Genomic DNA, 15,364 nt, shown 5'->3' with positions numbered 1-15,364 from the left:
TAATTTCCCAACCTATACTGGAACCTGGGGTTGTTCCTAATGTGACTCACTCCTAATGTGAGTCTGGTGTTGGTGATGGTAACAGATGATGTTAATAGGTGATTAAGAGGGAGATAGAAACCAATCTTTCAAGCAGACCGATATGAAGTTCTTCTGTGGAGCCATCCACAGAAGAACTTTTTGCCTAGTCTTTATTGGTTAGTGGATCAGGATCACTTCCTTCTAACCTTCCTCCTAGTGGATTATCTCCCTCTAACTCATTGTCGAGTTGCTAAGCTGCATGTTTGTAGCCCACCAGCCAATCTCTACCAGGATTTTTTTAAACTTTTTACTCTGTAGTTCTTTGTCATAAAGTGTTTCATAGGTTGCATGCTCTATGGAAAGCATTTCCTCAGATGTGTTGGCATTAAGGCTTTCTGATGTCTGTCCATTATTTCGCTTATAGGTGTGTGGATTAAGAAATGCGCTTATGAAGTATGGTGATGAGAAATTGGAGGAAGTTCAGCAAAGAGCAACCACAACTGGAGGCCTTGGATGTTGAAGTGAACTACAATATCTAACCCTGCAGTTCAACTATGAGGTGATTATAGAGGGGTTCTGCAAGCTGGCAAATATTTGAAGAGGGAAGACAGTGGAATTATTTACAGGAGGCATGATAATAGAAAGAAGGAGCCATCTCTAGTTATATGGCAGAATTCCATGCAGTGCACAATGCTAATGGTGAGGATCGACAGGTGCACACAATTGTTTCCTCCTTTTCTTGCAGAGAGAACGTGCTTGGATAGAGACAGCAAAGACGTCAATGCTGGAGTCTGGGATAGACTGATGTTGGGGTGCAGAACAGCCTCATTGCACAGTCTTCGCTATCTGTGCATCTGGAAAAAGGACTGCACTGACTCAAAGGAGAACAGAACTTACAGGTCTCTTCCTTCTTGTTGGTTTATATTTTAACAGCTCTCTTACTGTTGGCAATGACTCTCACTGGAGTCTTTTTGGTTCTCTCCTCCATGTAGTTCAAGATACTTTATGGTAAAAGGAATACTGGTAAATAAAGTTAGAAGAGCCTGAGCTATGAGTGCAGACAGTGGAATTAATGTGTTTTGTGCACAAGAGAGAGTTTGACTTGTAGGCATTATTTTGCCTGTAATATGGATAATATGGTCCCTGTTATCCCCTGTCAAATGTTTGAAGAGCAATGGAGGCAGGTGAAAAATACATGGAGAATATAGTCCAGCTTTAGGGATTAATTTAATACCTGATTATTAGGCTTTTAAAAGACATCTATCAAAAATACCACAGTCAGACCTTTCTATCATTATTTAAATTGAAGAATGCAACTAGACCCTTTTTCCAATGAAGTGGTGTATTTTTTTTCAACATCAAATATTTTATCCTACCATGTTTTATGATATTTTCTATTCATGGATTCTGGACACCTTTGCAACTCATTTTCAAAGAATAAGGGTTTCAAAATCCAACATATTTATGGTACTACCTGTTAACAGCTGTTCTTGTACCTTTTTTTCCCTATATTGTTTTCCCCTTAACTGTTGACCAGTATGCTATGCTTATGTGCTACAACTAAAATCCATTACAGTCTTTTATCTGCTTGATAGCTCAATAAGCCTGATCGAGGTCAGACAGTTTTCTATAGCTTTCAGAAACATTAATCCTGTTTTTCTCCATTTAATTCAACTCATCTGCTCTCTGTGAAGACAATTGATTAGACATTTTTAATTACTTCTTTATCTGGAGTAAATATGAACTTCCTGCCCTTCATGTCTATGGTGTGGGCTTTTTTTTCAGCACTGCACACTTCTCACTTCTCCAACTGAAGTCCATTGTTGGTTAGCACCTTTGGAAGATTTAAGTGCATGTTAAATATAGAAAAAGCTCTGCATCAGAAGAGTATTGAAAGTGTGAATCCAAGCCCTAAATAGCTGGAAATAGACAGTTAAGCGTGCAGCTGGCCCAGATGTGAACATACCCATACTGTTCAAGGTATGATGAGAAAATGCTATCTCAAAAAAGGCTTTAGCCACCTAACTGACATTTTTGGCAACTCAGCCCCATACCAAGGTGCTTAAAAACTGGTACTTAAAATCTGAAGTGACTTCTGCTTTCCATATTAAATTTCTGCACTTGTTTAAACTAATTCTGGTCATGCACAGAAACAATGGGCATATATTTCCTCTCTAAAGACCGTCTTATACCTAAGTGTATCTCATACCAGATCTCATAAAGGTTCACACGGTTGCCCTACTGCTGATCAGAAGATGTTATTGCAACATGGCTATGGATGGGGTGCTGTAGAAAGCAGTGCTGTGGGAAGCTGTGAAGGGGTTTTATCAGATAGCTTTTTGTTTAGACCACTTAGGTTTAGTGTAGATGGGGGCTTGCTCTGAGAAACATGTGACTGGAAAACCCAGCTTTGCTGTGCCATGGACAATAGTGATGGAAAGGCAAGGCAATGGGAATTCTTAAATAGTGTCAGATTGACTGCAGCCTCTGTTGGTGGTGATTCTGAGCTAATGAAAGTAAGTGAAGTATTGAAACACATATTACCATGGAAAATGACAATCTCAATAGAATAAAGTCTTTTAAGGTGGAAGTAGCAGGAAATGCTGTGTTTCAATATAAAGCACTACAATGTAACCCATATGTAATGACTGTTCCTATCTAGAAAACCAGACATTTTTACTTCATTCGTAATTTGGCTCTTGTTTATCTCATCCCCAATATTTTCAGTTTAATTTTCACAAAGATTTTAGCTTAGCAAAGTAATATTAAAAGTGCTATCAAAATGTAATATGTTTTTGAAAAATCTAAGCTTCTAGAATCATATGATTAGGTGAGAGTCTTGGTTTTCATTTGAGAAAAAACATTTCTGTTCCTCTCACTTGCAGAGAGTAGTTAAATACAAGACTCTTAAAAGCTCAGAGAACACAAACCCAATATTCTTCACATTTTTTGTGTTCTGAGGACTGGAAATACTGTCAATCAGCTTCCTGGTTAAGACAAGTTTCTTTTGTTTCTTTGCATGCATAAGTTCACAGTTCTTCTAAGCCCCTGCTGGTGTTTCCCAGAAACAATAGGACTTGCTTTCTTGCATAATGAAGTCCTGTTTTAAAATTTCATTCTCCTCTCAAAACCTGACTATTAAGATGGAGAATAGACTGTATTTTCATTTAATGACAAGAACATTGTTCTTTCTATTCTTTTTGTTATATGCATCAGCTAACTTCTTCTGAAATAACAACAACAATATTTATAAAAATAATAAAGTAGTACACATTCTGGTTACTTGTAATTTAAATTTTACAAAATATTTAAGAAGTTAATTTGGAAATTAATGTTATCAACCTATATATACAATATCAGATGAACAGTAATTAGTTATTCCACTTGATTAAACATTTCTCTTTATGGCTTAGTATTTTCCACAACACTACTACTCCAGAAATACCTATCACAACAGAACTCTTTTCTTACTGAAAACTAAAGGTGATGAAAATACATATCATGGGAAAAATGACCTTCTTATTCTACTCTTGCACACCCTCATGAAAAGGCTGACCCTCAAAGGATAACTGGATATCTTGAAAATAAATGATTCTAACTTCCACAAACATGGGCAAATGTCTCTCTTAAATTAGTTTCCTGAATGCTTTGGAGTTTTTGCACTTGAATTTTGTGTTGTAAGAATCTGCTATTTCTAAAAAATTTGATTGTACTTGATAGTGGTGGAAAATGTTAAACTGGATCTTTGTACTTAGAAATGCTTTCTGAGACTGAAGAATCAGTACTCTAGACTGATGAGGTGCAAACTCAAGCTTTAGGATAGGTTCTTCAAAGTTCTTATTCTATGTATGCATAACTGGTGGTGTGTTCACAGAGGACAGCATTTATACATGCACCACCAACTTGTAATGTGATAGTAAAAAGCTTAGCTTTCTGAACAAAAGACAAAGTTTAAAGGTGTAGTACTGGGAAAAAAAGTTGAAGTAGAAAGGTCACAATATCCTAGAGCAAGACAGAGAATTTTGGATATGTATTTACTGTAATGTACCGTATGTTTTTCTTACATGCCATAAAACAATAATTCAAAATAATTAGAACTGCTCAAAAAAATCCAGAACATAGAAATCCTGGCACATATAAAGCTTAAAATACTGTGACTTTAAGAGAAGAGATATTTTCCTCTTTATAAACCCTCTCTACAAGAGAGCAACAGGAAAGAGCAATAGGGACACTTCAGATTCAGACACTGGAGACAAGAAAAAGAAAGCTTTTGGGAAAAGCACTTCCTCACAAAACAGATCTCTCCTAGGGTTTCTCTGCTCCTGAAATTCTTTCAGGTTAGCTTTTTAAATTTTATTTATTTATTTATTTTCTTTTTTTAGCACCCCCTGAGTAAAATTCATGGCATCCATAATTCAGGTTGTTTTATCTGGAGTCATCTAAGGTCTCAGTATTCATTATTTCACTGTCTTTGGAAGTAAATTTACAGACATTTGGAATACACATTCTTGTAATAACAGAAGAAATATCCTTATTTTAAACCAACTCTTCTGCCTCTGGCTCTCCTCACACAGGTGTATCGTGGCTTAACCTGGTAGCAGCACAAACATGACTGTTTACTGATGTGCCCCTGCTGCTGGAGAACATCTTAATTGGATGTCATTTTCTGTCTAAATGCTTTAAGGCAGTCAGCAATGCCCTTTTTGATTCTAGCCTGTAGCAAGTTCTCACTGCTCATGTCACACATTGATTATGCTGCAGCCATCGTATAACACATGAGAACTATGCTTCTGCATAATTTGGACCTGAGACCTTGGACTTCCTCATTATCTTAGGGAGACGATTTTTTACAAACTTGACTGTACACCAGTGACCTGGAGACATCAGTCTGGATGGAAGAAAAGGGACACACTCACATTCTCACTTGGTCTTCAGCAATAAGCACATCTCTGGCAGGGGTTTTAGAAATATCAGGACCCTGAGGAGAGTTTTGCAAGTGTTATCCAAGCCTGTGAGCCATCATGTTACAAAAGAAGCAACCAGCTAGCCCCTGACATAAGGTAGACATCCCACAGATACCAATTACGGATTGTGATATAGACAGCTTGCTTTGACCCAGGGCAACTCAGGAACAGGTTGCACACCCTGACTAGCTGGATAGCAGGGGAGAAACTGATGGAACTAGAGAGGAAATTCCTTTCAGTATCATAACACTGGACCTTAAAATGAATTTTCTAAGGTACTATCAAGGCATCACAATATTTGGCTACTCACTAAATGTTTTCTATTAATTCTCATTCCTCCAAGTATTCAAAAAAGTGATCATTCCTGAGGACTGGGTAGATCTGTACAAGATATTTCTCTGAATACCTATTCTTTCATATTGGCCAAATACATCAGGCTGAACATCTGGTACCTTTCTGTACTGTTTAATATTTGCTCTCCTATATTTCGTGCTGTGCTTTAGCTATTCGCAGGCAAAATGATGGCATCATTCAGGTTAAAAATGACCACTGGTGCATGGGAAGCATGAGAACAACAGGGACAGAAGAAAACAAAAACCACAAAGAAAATAATTTGGTTACTGATTTCATTCACATACTCAGCTTTTAAGTATTCTGAGATTATATGAGGTAAATTGCCCAACTCAGTCTATAAAGAAATTTCAAAATGCATATGGATTTTAAGGCAATCTAAAGGAATTCTTGGACAGCTCCCTGGGGCTCAATGTAATTATGGTAGCTTTCTAGTAACTCTGTGGAAGTGCTGTAAAATAATAACTTGAGGCAAAGAGTGGTCTTATTCAGTATGCATTTCTACTTCCGTATCAGCTCTAAGAGACTATTCAAAAAATTTAGCACAGTATTTCTTTAAGGTTTGCACTTTAACTGCTGTATTAAAATGATTCCCCCCACACACCTTTTTTTTTTTTTTTTTTAACTTTCAAGGCAGACTGTTCTCTCAACACACACAAGTACAGGGCTTTGTCATGGTACCTCATATCTTTCCATCATCACAAATGTCCTATGGAAATAGGACAGAAAGTATTAAAACATTTTTTTCCTTACCAATGTTCCCTACAATGTGACATCCCCTGAGAATGGAAACACAAAATGTGACAAAAATACAGACTGCTATCCCTGCTGGCGAAGATTACAGACTTGGAACAACACTGCATCTCTCAGTATTCTTCTTAGCATGCAGTGTGACGTGAATCTCAGGTACAGGGATTTTCTTACTGCAGAAACATTCAGAGAATCTTTATAGAGAAAAAGAGGCAGAGAACACTGCTTGGTAACTTCATCAGGGCATTTCGATAGAGAGAAAAAGATAGAGCAGTGGAGGGAAGGAGATTGAATTTTTCTGGAACTATGAAAAGAGATGAGCAGAGGAGAGACAAGAAGTACAGCTCTTGGGTGAAACTGAAAGACAAATAACTTTGTTTTATTGATACCACAATCAAGCTATTTCTTCAGGCCTTTGAAATCCTTTAAGGCCTCAAAGGCCTTTCTTTATTTCCTTAGTTCCAAGAAAAAGGCCCTGCAGTGCAAACTCGAGGTTCACCCTATGCCAGCTTGTTGCTTCCCCATTCCATTTCTTCCTTTTAATCTGCAATAGCTTTAAAATGAGCACTGTGGTACATTAACTAAGACTTTTCTTTCCAGCTTGCAACACAGTTTATGATTTATTAAAACTATATAAAAATGTCATTAAATAATCTGAAAATTTCATAAAAGGCTTGCATGAAGTCTGAACAAATCCTCATACAAAGCAGCAGTAAATCCTTTTAAGCATGCTGTCTTAAAGAAGCCAAATAAAAGTAATTCAGAAGACAAACACGAATCTCAAAGGAATTGCACAGTGTATTTCTGAACTCATGTTCCTGATCAGTTATAAAGTTTTACAGAGACCGCTTCTCTGATTATTCAGACCATTCAGAAAGTCTGCTTCCCTTCCCCTAACACCTTTTGGTGAGATTCCTTCACATTGTTTCAGAAATATTGTGCAAAGTCCAGCAACTACCTCACACTTTGGGCAGATACTATTTATCTGCTTCCACCTTTGATAACAGGTTCTTCTATTGTTCCATCTGTCTCCCACTCATTCATCAAGACAGAAGTATACAGCTATCCAGCATCTAGTAATGTCAATGAAGTGATGGGATTGCAGGATGTTTCAAGGAGTGACATTGTACATCTACAGAGACTAATGGAACAAAATCAGCACTTATTACAGTGGAGAGTTTCTCTAGATTCTGGTATCATTGTCCTTTTGGTCCTTGCTAAACTCCAAAGTTGATCTTTCCACTGTTAGCCACATAGACTTTGCTGCACCATGGAGAAGTATTTATTTCTTCTTACAAATACAGCAGAAAGTATAGCAATGTGGATCCTACTTTTAGCTCAAAGAATTGAAAATCTCATCTATGAATCTTCCTTAGAAACCTGAATTTTGCCAGATCGTATGAGATGCAGACAGTGGGGGAAAGAAAAAAAGGATAGAACAACATTCAGATAACAACACACATCTTTATGGCAAGAACTGCATCAAGTGCTTTAATGAGAGTTTAACTACCCTTCAGTAGATTGCCATGTATCTTATGCCATTGCCTGTAGTCTCTTACTGATATTATTGCTCTCCCCATGGGGAGAGGAACTCCTAGGTTGACTTTTGTGTCCAGTATCTGTGCACGAAGCTTCACGACACTACATGGATGTTCTGCTGCCTCTATTGCATCTCGCAGGTCTGCAGCACCTTTTTGTGAGATAGGTTGTTTTGGATACTGTTTTTGTGAGATAGGTTGTTTTGGATACTGTTTTGGTTGTTTCAGATATTTTATAGCTAATAGAGGTGACTCTGCTCTGCAATGGCATATGTAAGGAGATACAAAGAACGATTTCAAAAGGAAGTGAACTGAACTGGGAGAGCAAGAAGGCAGAAAATGCTGCCTTAGGAACAGTCATTCTGTACACAAACAGAAAAAATTAATTGGAAAGGACTTTCTAATGTAAAAGAGTCTTATGCATGTCTGTGTTTCTGTCTTTCTATAGTCTGTGGTTAAGCAGTGTAAAAGATTTATCTCTTTTCAAGTCAATTTATTTAAGCTTGCATAGGCTGTGGAGCTAAATAAGTTTTGGGAAAGAAACAATGGTTTGCCAGGATTTTGTTGTAAATTGTCTCAAAATTTTGTTAAGAAGTAGGTTATACAGTCTGAGTCTCCCAGCTACCAGTGTTAACAGGCCATTATCTAGAACCCATATTATGGCAGAAGTACAGACTCTCTCTTGTTTGTTACATATTTAAGACAACACTTCTTAGAAACCAGCAAAATCAATGGAAATCTTTCCACATATATCTCTGGGCATAATTCTTGTTGGATGAATCTAGCACAGGTAACAATCCTGAATAATTACACTGTATTTAGTGTGATCATTCATAAGCTTGTAAACGAATGTATGCACTAACTTGTATCAAGTAAATTAAAAAACACAAGTAGTTACATTCTATTTAAATAAAACTCAGGCTCATGAAGTCAAATACATAGTATCTTCTTTGCTGAATTTATGTCCAAAGGTCCAAAACAAGTGATTTAAAAGTGATTTAAACAGAGCATGAAGATGATAGCAGTCCTTGTTTTGGGGATTTTGTTTTTTTAAGGAGTGGAATGATTTATGATGAAGTTAGAAGTGAATACAGGGCTAAATGAGATCCCTGAATGCAAGCACTATTTTTTGGTTTTGTGGTATTATGTAAGACAGAGGAACAGATGGAAAAAGAAAGTGTTTGAACTTCCTATTTGTACTCACTCATTGACTCTGTCAATTTGGCCATCTCTGTTTCTCTTTTGGACTTCTCCTGGGGGAACAGACAAAATAAAAAAAAAACATATATATATAATATATAAATATACTTGAGTGCAAGTGGCAATGTGATGGAAGGACATGAATCTTTTATCAATATTGTATTTAGGGATTTAACTTTACTCTTAAATAGCTTGCACCTCAGAGATTTTTTCTTATAGTCTCTGGATTGTGTCAACTATGAAGAGTGAAACTCGTATTAATTTCTCTCTGTGTATGTATGTGCATCTATTTGGAGTAATTGAAGTGATTCAATCAAAGTGATAATGGAGGATGACATCGTCCTCTGTTTTGTGCTCTGCATTAAAACTTGCAAGTGTGTTAGGACATCCTGACAAAAGATATGAAAATAACCATATCGCAAAACAAAAGTACTGAAGGAAAGAAAACACTTATTAAGGAATAAATAAATTTCAGATGGAAGCTGGAGTGAGTAGTATTGTAGTGGGTCTGACACCAAAACAAACTGACTGAAGTATTGCTTCATTTATTTTGGTGCACGAGGGACTCCAAATCAAACCTGCTTTTCTTTGTCAGATGTTTTGGCAATGTCTTGGTTTTGTTAAAAAAAACCAAGTTTCTCTTTCGGTGAATTTCTCTGTCAGCTAAAGCCTTCATATTAGCTGCATTTTCCTGGAGAACCAGATACATGTTTTGGTAAACATAGCAATGGAATGCAAGGTCATTGATAAGCATGGATGGACATCTCACGAGAGGGACAACGAGAAACAGGTGACCAAGAAACTGACCAACTGTGTATAACATTCCATTCACGTGAATACTTCATATAAAAGTGGGAGATCACGAGGATCTCGTCTCTTTTTTCCTTCTCTTTTCCCCTTCTTCGTCCCTTTTGCTTATGGCTGACGTTAGGAGAGGACCTTGCTAGTCATCCCTGTGAACTGAGGCCTAGTGACAGACTGAATCCAGCTCCGGGTGGCTGCAGAATCCAATCCAGGACTTTGTGTGATGGCTCTGCAGCTGCTGAGACTTTCAAGATTGGTTTTGTATATTTTGTATTATTTTCCCTATTCTTACTAGTAGCATTAATAAAACATCTTTAATTTTTCCAACTCTTTCCTCTCTATCCTTCTTTTCCTCCCTATCGCCTGTCCTTAGTGGGAAGGGGGGAGAGGGAGGGGCGAAGGGGGAAATTTGGGAGGAGAGGGTGTTAACAATACATCTGCCAGGGTTTTATTGACACCCCTCAATCTAAACCCTCGACAGGCATCATTTAAAAAATCTAATTATGTTTTCCTGTTGCAGACACTTGTTGTAGCTGTTGTAACAAAGCCTGTTTTGACAGAAGGTTTGATCACTCAAGAGCCCCTGGATTTGGTGGATCTCCTCTTAACAGGGATGCCCCTAAGTACACCTCAGCCAAAGCAATGAAGGCTGAGTCTAATCTCCTGATTTCAGAGCCAGAGTTTGGACTGAATTTAAATATGCAGCCCTTCAAAGTCCTTTAAACTCTAATTAGCTAGTTTTGAGAAGATGCGGTGGGGCTGCTCTCACCCTTAATGATGCCTGAAACTATACAAGTATCTTTGGAGATTAAGTCCCAGCTCTGTGGGTAAGCAGAGCTAGTGGTTACCTGTCCCTTACCCTGCAGCTGTCCTCAAAATCCAAACAGCCTGGATGTTCACTAATTTTAACCACAGCTGAAAAATCCAGTTGGAAAAGTCAAAAGGGAAAAGGGCTGGGTGTGAACACTTATTAATAAAGGGTGTGGGAGCCTGCCTCCACCTCTGTTGAGGCCGCGAGAGAGGGTCTTGTGGGCCGTGGGTGTGCATATGCTAGATCTTGATTGAAACAGCCTTTTTTTCTTCCCTCTAAAATCTCAGCAGAGGAGAGAATTTCCTCCACAATACAATTTAAATGTTCAGCACCTCCAAAGAGATTCCCCCCACCCGCTATCTCAGCTGTGGGACACAGTGTGGATTTCTGGGCAAGGTGGCCTGAAGTAGCTGCTGGAATGGCTGGGAAGAGGATTCAGCATGGTGGCATCTCTTTTTGGGTCTATACCAACAAATAGCACTGGGACAAGCCACAAGGCTGAGAATGGTGTGAGAATGGTCCCTGACAGGTGTTATTTGACAGTATAGATGTAGTCTTCCAATGCTATTTAGCTATGACATGAGCAGACCCTACTGCAGAGATGCCAGGCTGTCACGAGAGCTACCCCTCCTGCTTTATTCAAAAGAGTAGGATTATCTCATGACTTCAGAGGTGGTGAGATCTATCCATTTCCATCTTATCCCAGTACTGGCTTCTACCTGGTGCAAAAATATCTAAAAGAAGTATTTTCTATACCAAGTATGCTACCACTTGCACTTCAGAAAGCTAAAATTCTGCTTACAAAAAGCTTTCATAGTAATAGGAAACATTGCAAGGCATGAAACAAGCAGATAATGCTTCACAGCTGTATGCATACCCCTCAGAGCATTTGATATTAAGAGAAAGGTTTAAGGTTATGTCCTCAATCTGTGGTGAGGTTAATGCCCTAAGTCATGCTGATAATATAGCATTCAGCATCAGATTCATGCATTACTATGAAAGAAAAACAGGAAGAAGAAAGGAATAGCACAAAACTGTCAGAAAAAAAAAAAAAAAAGAAGGTCCTGTATGGCAATTTCTTGCATGGTATTAATCATCAAAGGAAAGCACAGCACTGTGAAAATCATCAGTAATTTGTGTCCATGCTGCTTTATAATATGACCTTAAAACACTTCCTTCCACTAGAGAACTTATAGTTTATCAGGGAGGAATGGTTAGGGAAGACCAATGTTGTGCCCTGAAGATGGAAGGCTGGATTTAGTAGACTAATAACAAACTGTGATTTTAAATATTAATACTTTGCTCTTGCATATTATTAAACACTTTTTACTAATTATGTGGTCTATCATGAGGACATAGGAGATTAGAATGTCATATCCTTTTAAAGTGAAAGTATTAAATATAATATGTAAGGAGAAGGTTGTAAGTTTTTGAGCCTCTGAGTTCTGCTAATGATCAAATATTTGTTTTGAAGCAACTTGTAAAGGCAAGCACTAACAGAATGTACTTTTTCCTCCAGTAAAGGTGTAGTCCACTGACAGGTAAGCACAGAAACATTTACATGCAGGGACACTGCTTATCTTAACTGCAGTAGTTGGAGTACAGCAGGTTAAAGAAGAAAGCTAATGTTCTCAGGTTTATGATACTGTCAACTGTGTGAACTCCCCTATTAGAGAGAACATGAAATGGCAGCCAAGATTTAATTAATTGCTGAATTTGAAAATATTGCAAGAGTTTGATTCACTTTTCCTAACAGAAACGACCAGGACTACTGAAGTTCCGATCTTCCTTTAGAAGGTAAACTTGTGTGAATGTTGTTTCTCAATAGAATAGGTTAAAAAATGACATCCCATTTTCCATGAATTTCATTGAAAAATTTAATCTTTTTTTTACTGTTATCATCGAAGTTTAGAATATTTTTGAAATTATTCTTTCACATTTTGCATTTTTACTTTTCTCTGATGATCACAAGTATGTGCACACACGCACACTAGGAAGTTGTTTGGAAACTCTAAGCAAATTTATCTACTTCTCTGTTTTATCAAAATGGCATATTTTCAAAAAAAATTGAACTCCTCTAAGAAATTTTGGTTTTGATGGCAGATAAAGAAGGAATTCCATCCTTCCGACAGAATGAGTTCTAACATTAACTTGGGGGAAAAAAAACCCAAAACAAATTAAAATATACTTTTGGTCCTGATTTCAGCTGATGTGATTTTGACAGTAGAGTAAGACTTGGTGTCTTTTTTAAAAAACAAAACAAAGCAACAAAGAAAGAAACCCAAACCAAACAACACAGTTTTTCCTTTCAGGATGGAACTTTGTTTAAGAACAGACCGTGGTAGTATTCCCTCTTGGGATTACTGGGTAAACAAGAATTGCCTCCTCAGAAAGCACATCAAGAAAAGTGGGCCTTATTTTTCATCTCTCCTAACATAGTGAGGCTCATATATTTTGTTTTCTGTAGCTATGTAGTCAGTCAGCACGGAGTGATTTCTGCAGGGGTTTGGATCCATGAGATGTTACTGACAGTGTACCTGTTCTGGGGCCAAGAAGCCAAATATTCCACAACCTCAGGGAGGCATCAGAGACAGCTTCTGTTCCTGTAAGAGGCTGAATTGTGTGCAGAAGTGTGCTACCCTTGCATACCTGTGTGACATGGCTACCATCTTCCTGGGTGCATAAAAAGCCATCCCAGGCTTCATATTTTAAATGATATGCACGTAAAGTGTAAGCGATAGATGATACTGTTGTGATGCAAGAAGGGGCATGTGGAATGTAAATTGGTATGTGAAGCATGTTAACTTCAACTAGTAGAAATGGCTATTCAAAATATTTCTTCATACTTTTTGCACTGTTGTGAGGTCTTTCATTCAGCTGAGGGTGTAAGAAAGAAGCTGCAAACTCTCCTTTTGTAGTGGAGCTGTTTTCCCTTCTTTTATTTATTAATCAGATATTTTTTAACTGTGTGCCTAGCCTTAGTTTATTTTGAAGAATTTGACACTGCTGAAATTTAAACATTATTATCAACTTATGGTGCCTTTTCTCACTGAATAGCCAGATAGATTTAAAGATATTGCCTTTATATAAGCTTCCTTAAGGCAAATAAGCAGTTGCCCAATTCTAAATATCAAAGACTGTGGTGTCCTGTCTTGCGTTGAATTTAATCTCAAATTATTATCATGCTGTTGCAACATCCATGGGTTTAATGTGGTGCTCAAAGTGGTTACACAGAAAGTGTGGCCAAGGAATATCAGGCACCTTTATGTACAGCTCTTGCCTGGCTGCCCATGCTGCATGGTCTGCCACAGGTTCTTTCAGAAGGCAAACAAGATGACGTCAATAGTGCTAACGAGGCAGTGCAGACTTAACCTTTTCAGTGTTATGCATGAATGGAGAGTGAGGATTGTATAAAATTCCAGACAGGGTTCAAAACCTGGAGCGCCTAGGTCACTTGTCTTATAAGGAAAAATTATTGGGCAAGAGAGTGCATAATCTTATCATTTTCTTGTACTTTTTCTAATAGAAGGACATGGGCACATCCTATAACTTCCTCTTCAGCAGCTATTAGCTTCAGCTGGCACAAATTGATAAGATCATGATCGTTGTTTAGTTGTTTTCCGCATGTCTGAAACATCTCTTGTACTTTTGCCAGTTCACAAGTACATCAACATGCCAGGAATCTATTCGAGTCATCTAGAACTTTGGATAAAATTTCTAACAGTATTTCATCAGTCCTGTACTGGCTGAGCTATGGATCAGAAGTCAAATACATTATATCCATTACACACACTTTGTGAAGCTTTGTTACTTTTGAAAGTAATTCAGTAGCAAATCCCTAGTAATTTCATTGATAGATCCTTTAAGGCAATAGCTATTCAATCACTAAATGCAAATTCAATGAGCAAGAAGCAAAGAAGAACCTTTCCTGAAATTTTAGCTTAGAGTAATCTATCTTGGGCTATCTTAAATTACTTTTCAAACTACATGGAAATGGTGTTATGTTTGAAACGCTATTAAATGAGAATAATACAATTTCATTTTATATAGTGTCTTTCATACTCATGACATCTTCAAATGCTTTACAGTAATGAATTAGATACTGGTTGTTAGGCAATGGTGTGTAGGCAAATGCAGGTCTCATTATATGTTATTAGTTTTTGAAATAGCATACACTCTCGAAAGCATAGCCTATTTTAGGTGAAGAGGGATTGTTGGAAGGAGTTGGAGCTCTTCCTTTTAAAAATGCTGTAGGAACCTTTATTTCTGTCTGGACACATAGCCAACAAAGGAAAGAGATAGCTTAAGAGCTCATCTTTAGGACCTATATCAATGAGATGTGCTGTGTTATTGCATTATTTTACTATTACTAAAATTCAAGCTGTATGTAAAACCTTCCTAGATTTATGGGAGTTGCTTTTCATGCCTCCCTGTCCCAAAGCTAAAAATTAGGGTCTATCTTGTTTACTTTTATTATTCTGTTTTGCCCATCCTGAGAAAGGTGATTGGTCCCAACTGTCTGTTTCGTCTTGTCTTCTAGAATTAACTCTTGGGTAAGGACTGACTGTAATGACTATTTTTGTGCAAGACCCAATACAGTGTGATCTCAAGCAAATTGGCTTCCTTCTCAGTTTTAAAGGTGAGAATACTAGCAAGTTATCTGCATTCCCTTGCAGTGATCCCAGCATTTGAATGGCTAAGAATACATTCTAGAGGACTATCCTGTGCTTGGCAGAAGAGGTGATTTCCATTTGCATCCATTGGAATGAGCTTAAAATACAGTATTTCAGTAGATGGTGTGAACAGAGTTCACTGAGCATGTACCTTAGCTGGGTTCACTAGAGTTATCAGGCAGTAGGGGGGAGTATGGCTCATTAATATGTTAAAAGTTATACAGCACTCTCAGTAGCTCTGATATAAGATGT

General features: G+C 37.6%; 1 protein-coding gene across 1 annotated transcript in view; it reads right to left on the bottom strand.

Moving 5' to 3' along the window:
- KCNJ6 (potassium inwardly rectifying channel subfamily J member 6) overlaps positions 1-8,853 on the bottom strand; it is a gene marked incomplete at both ends in the record, with an annotated part of 114,723 nt that extends 105,870 nt beyond the window's left edge. The window contains one exon of the mRNA XM_080363200.1: positions 8,829-8,853. Within this exon, the coding sequence (XP_080219326.1) occupies positions 8,829-8,853 (25 nt within the window). The remainder of the gene's footprint in view (positions 1-8,828) is intronic.
- Positions 8,854-15,364: the final 6,511 nt, after the last annotated feature.

This window comes from Nesoenas mayeri (assembly GCF_963082525.1).
Source record: "Nesoenas mayeri genome assembly, chromosome: 1".
Taxonomy (NCBI): Eukaryota; Metazoa; Chordata; class Aves; order Columbiformes; family Columbidae; genus Nesoenas; species Nesoenas mayeri.
Note: the sequence above shows the minus strand (reverse complement) of the source record. Positions and strands in the feature narration are given on the sequence as shown.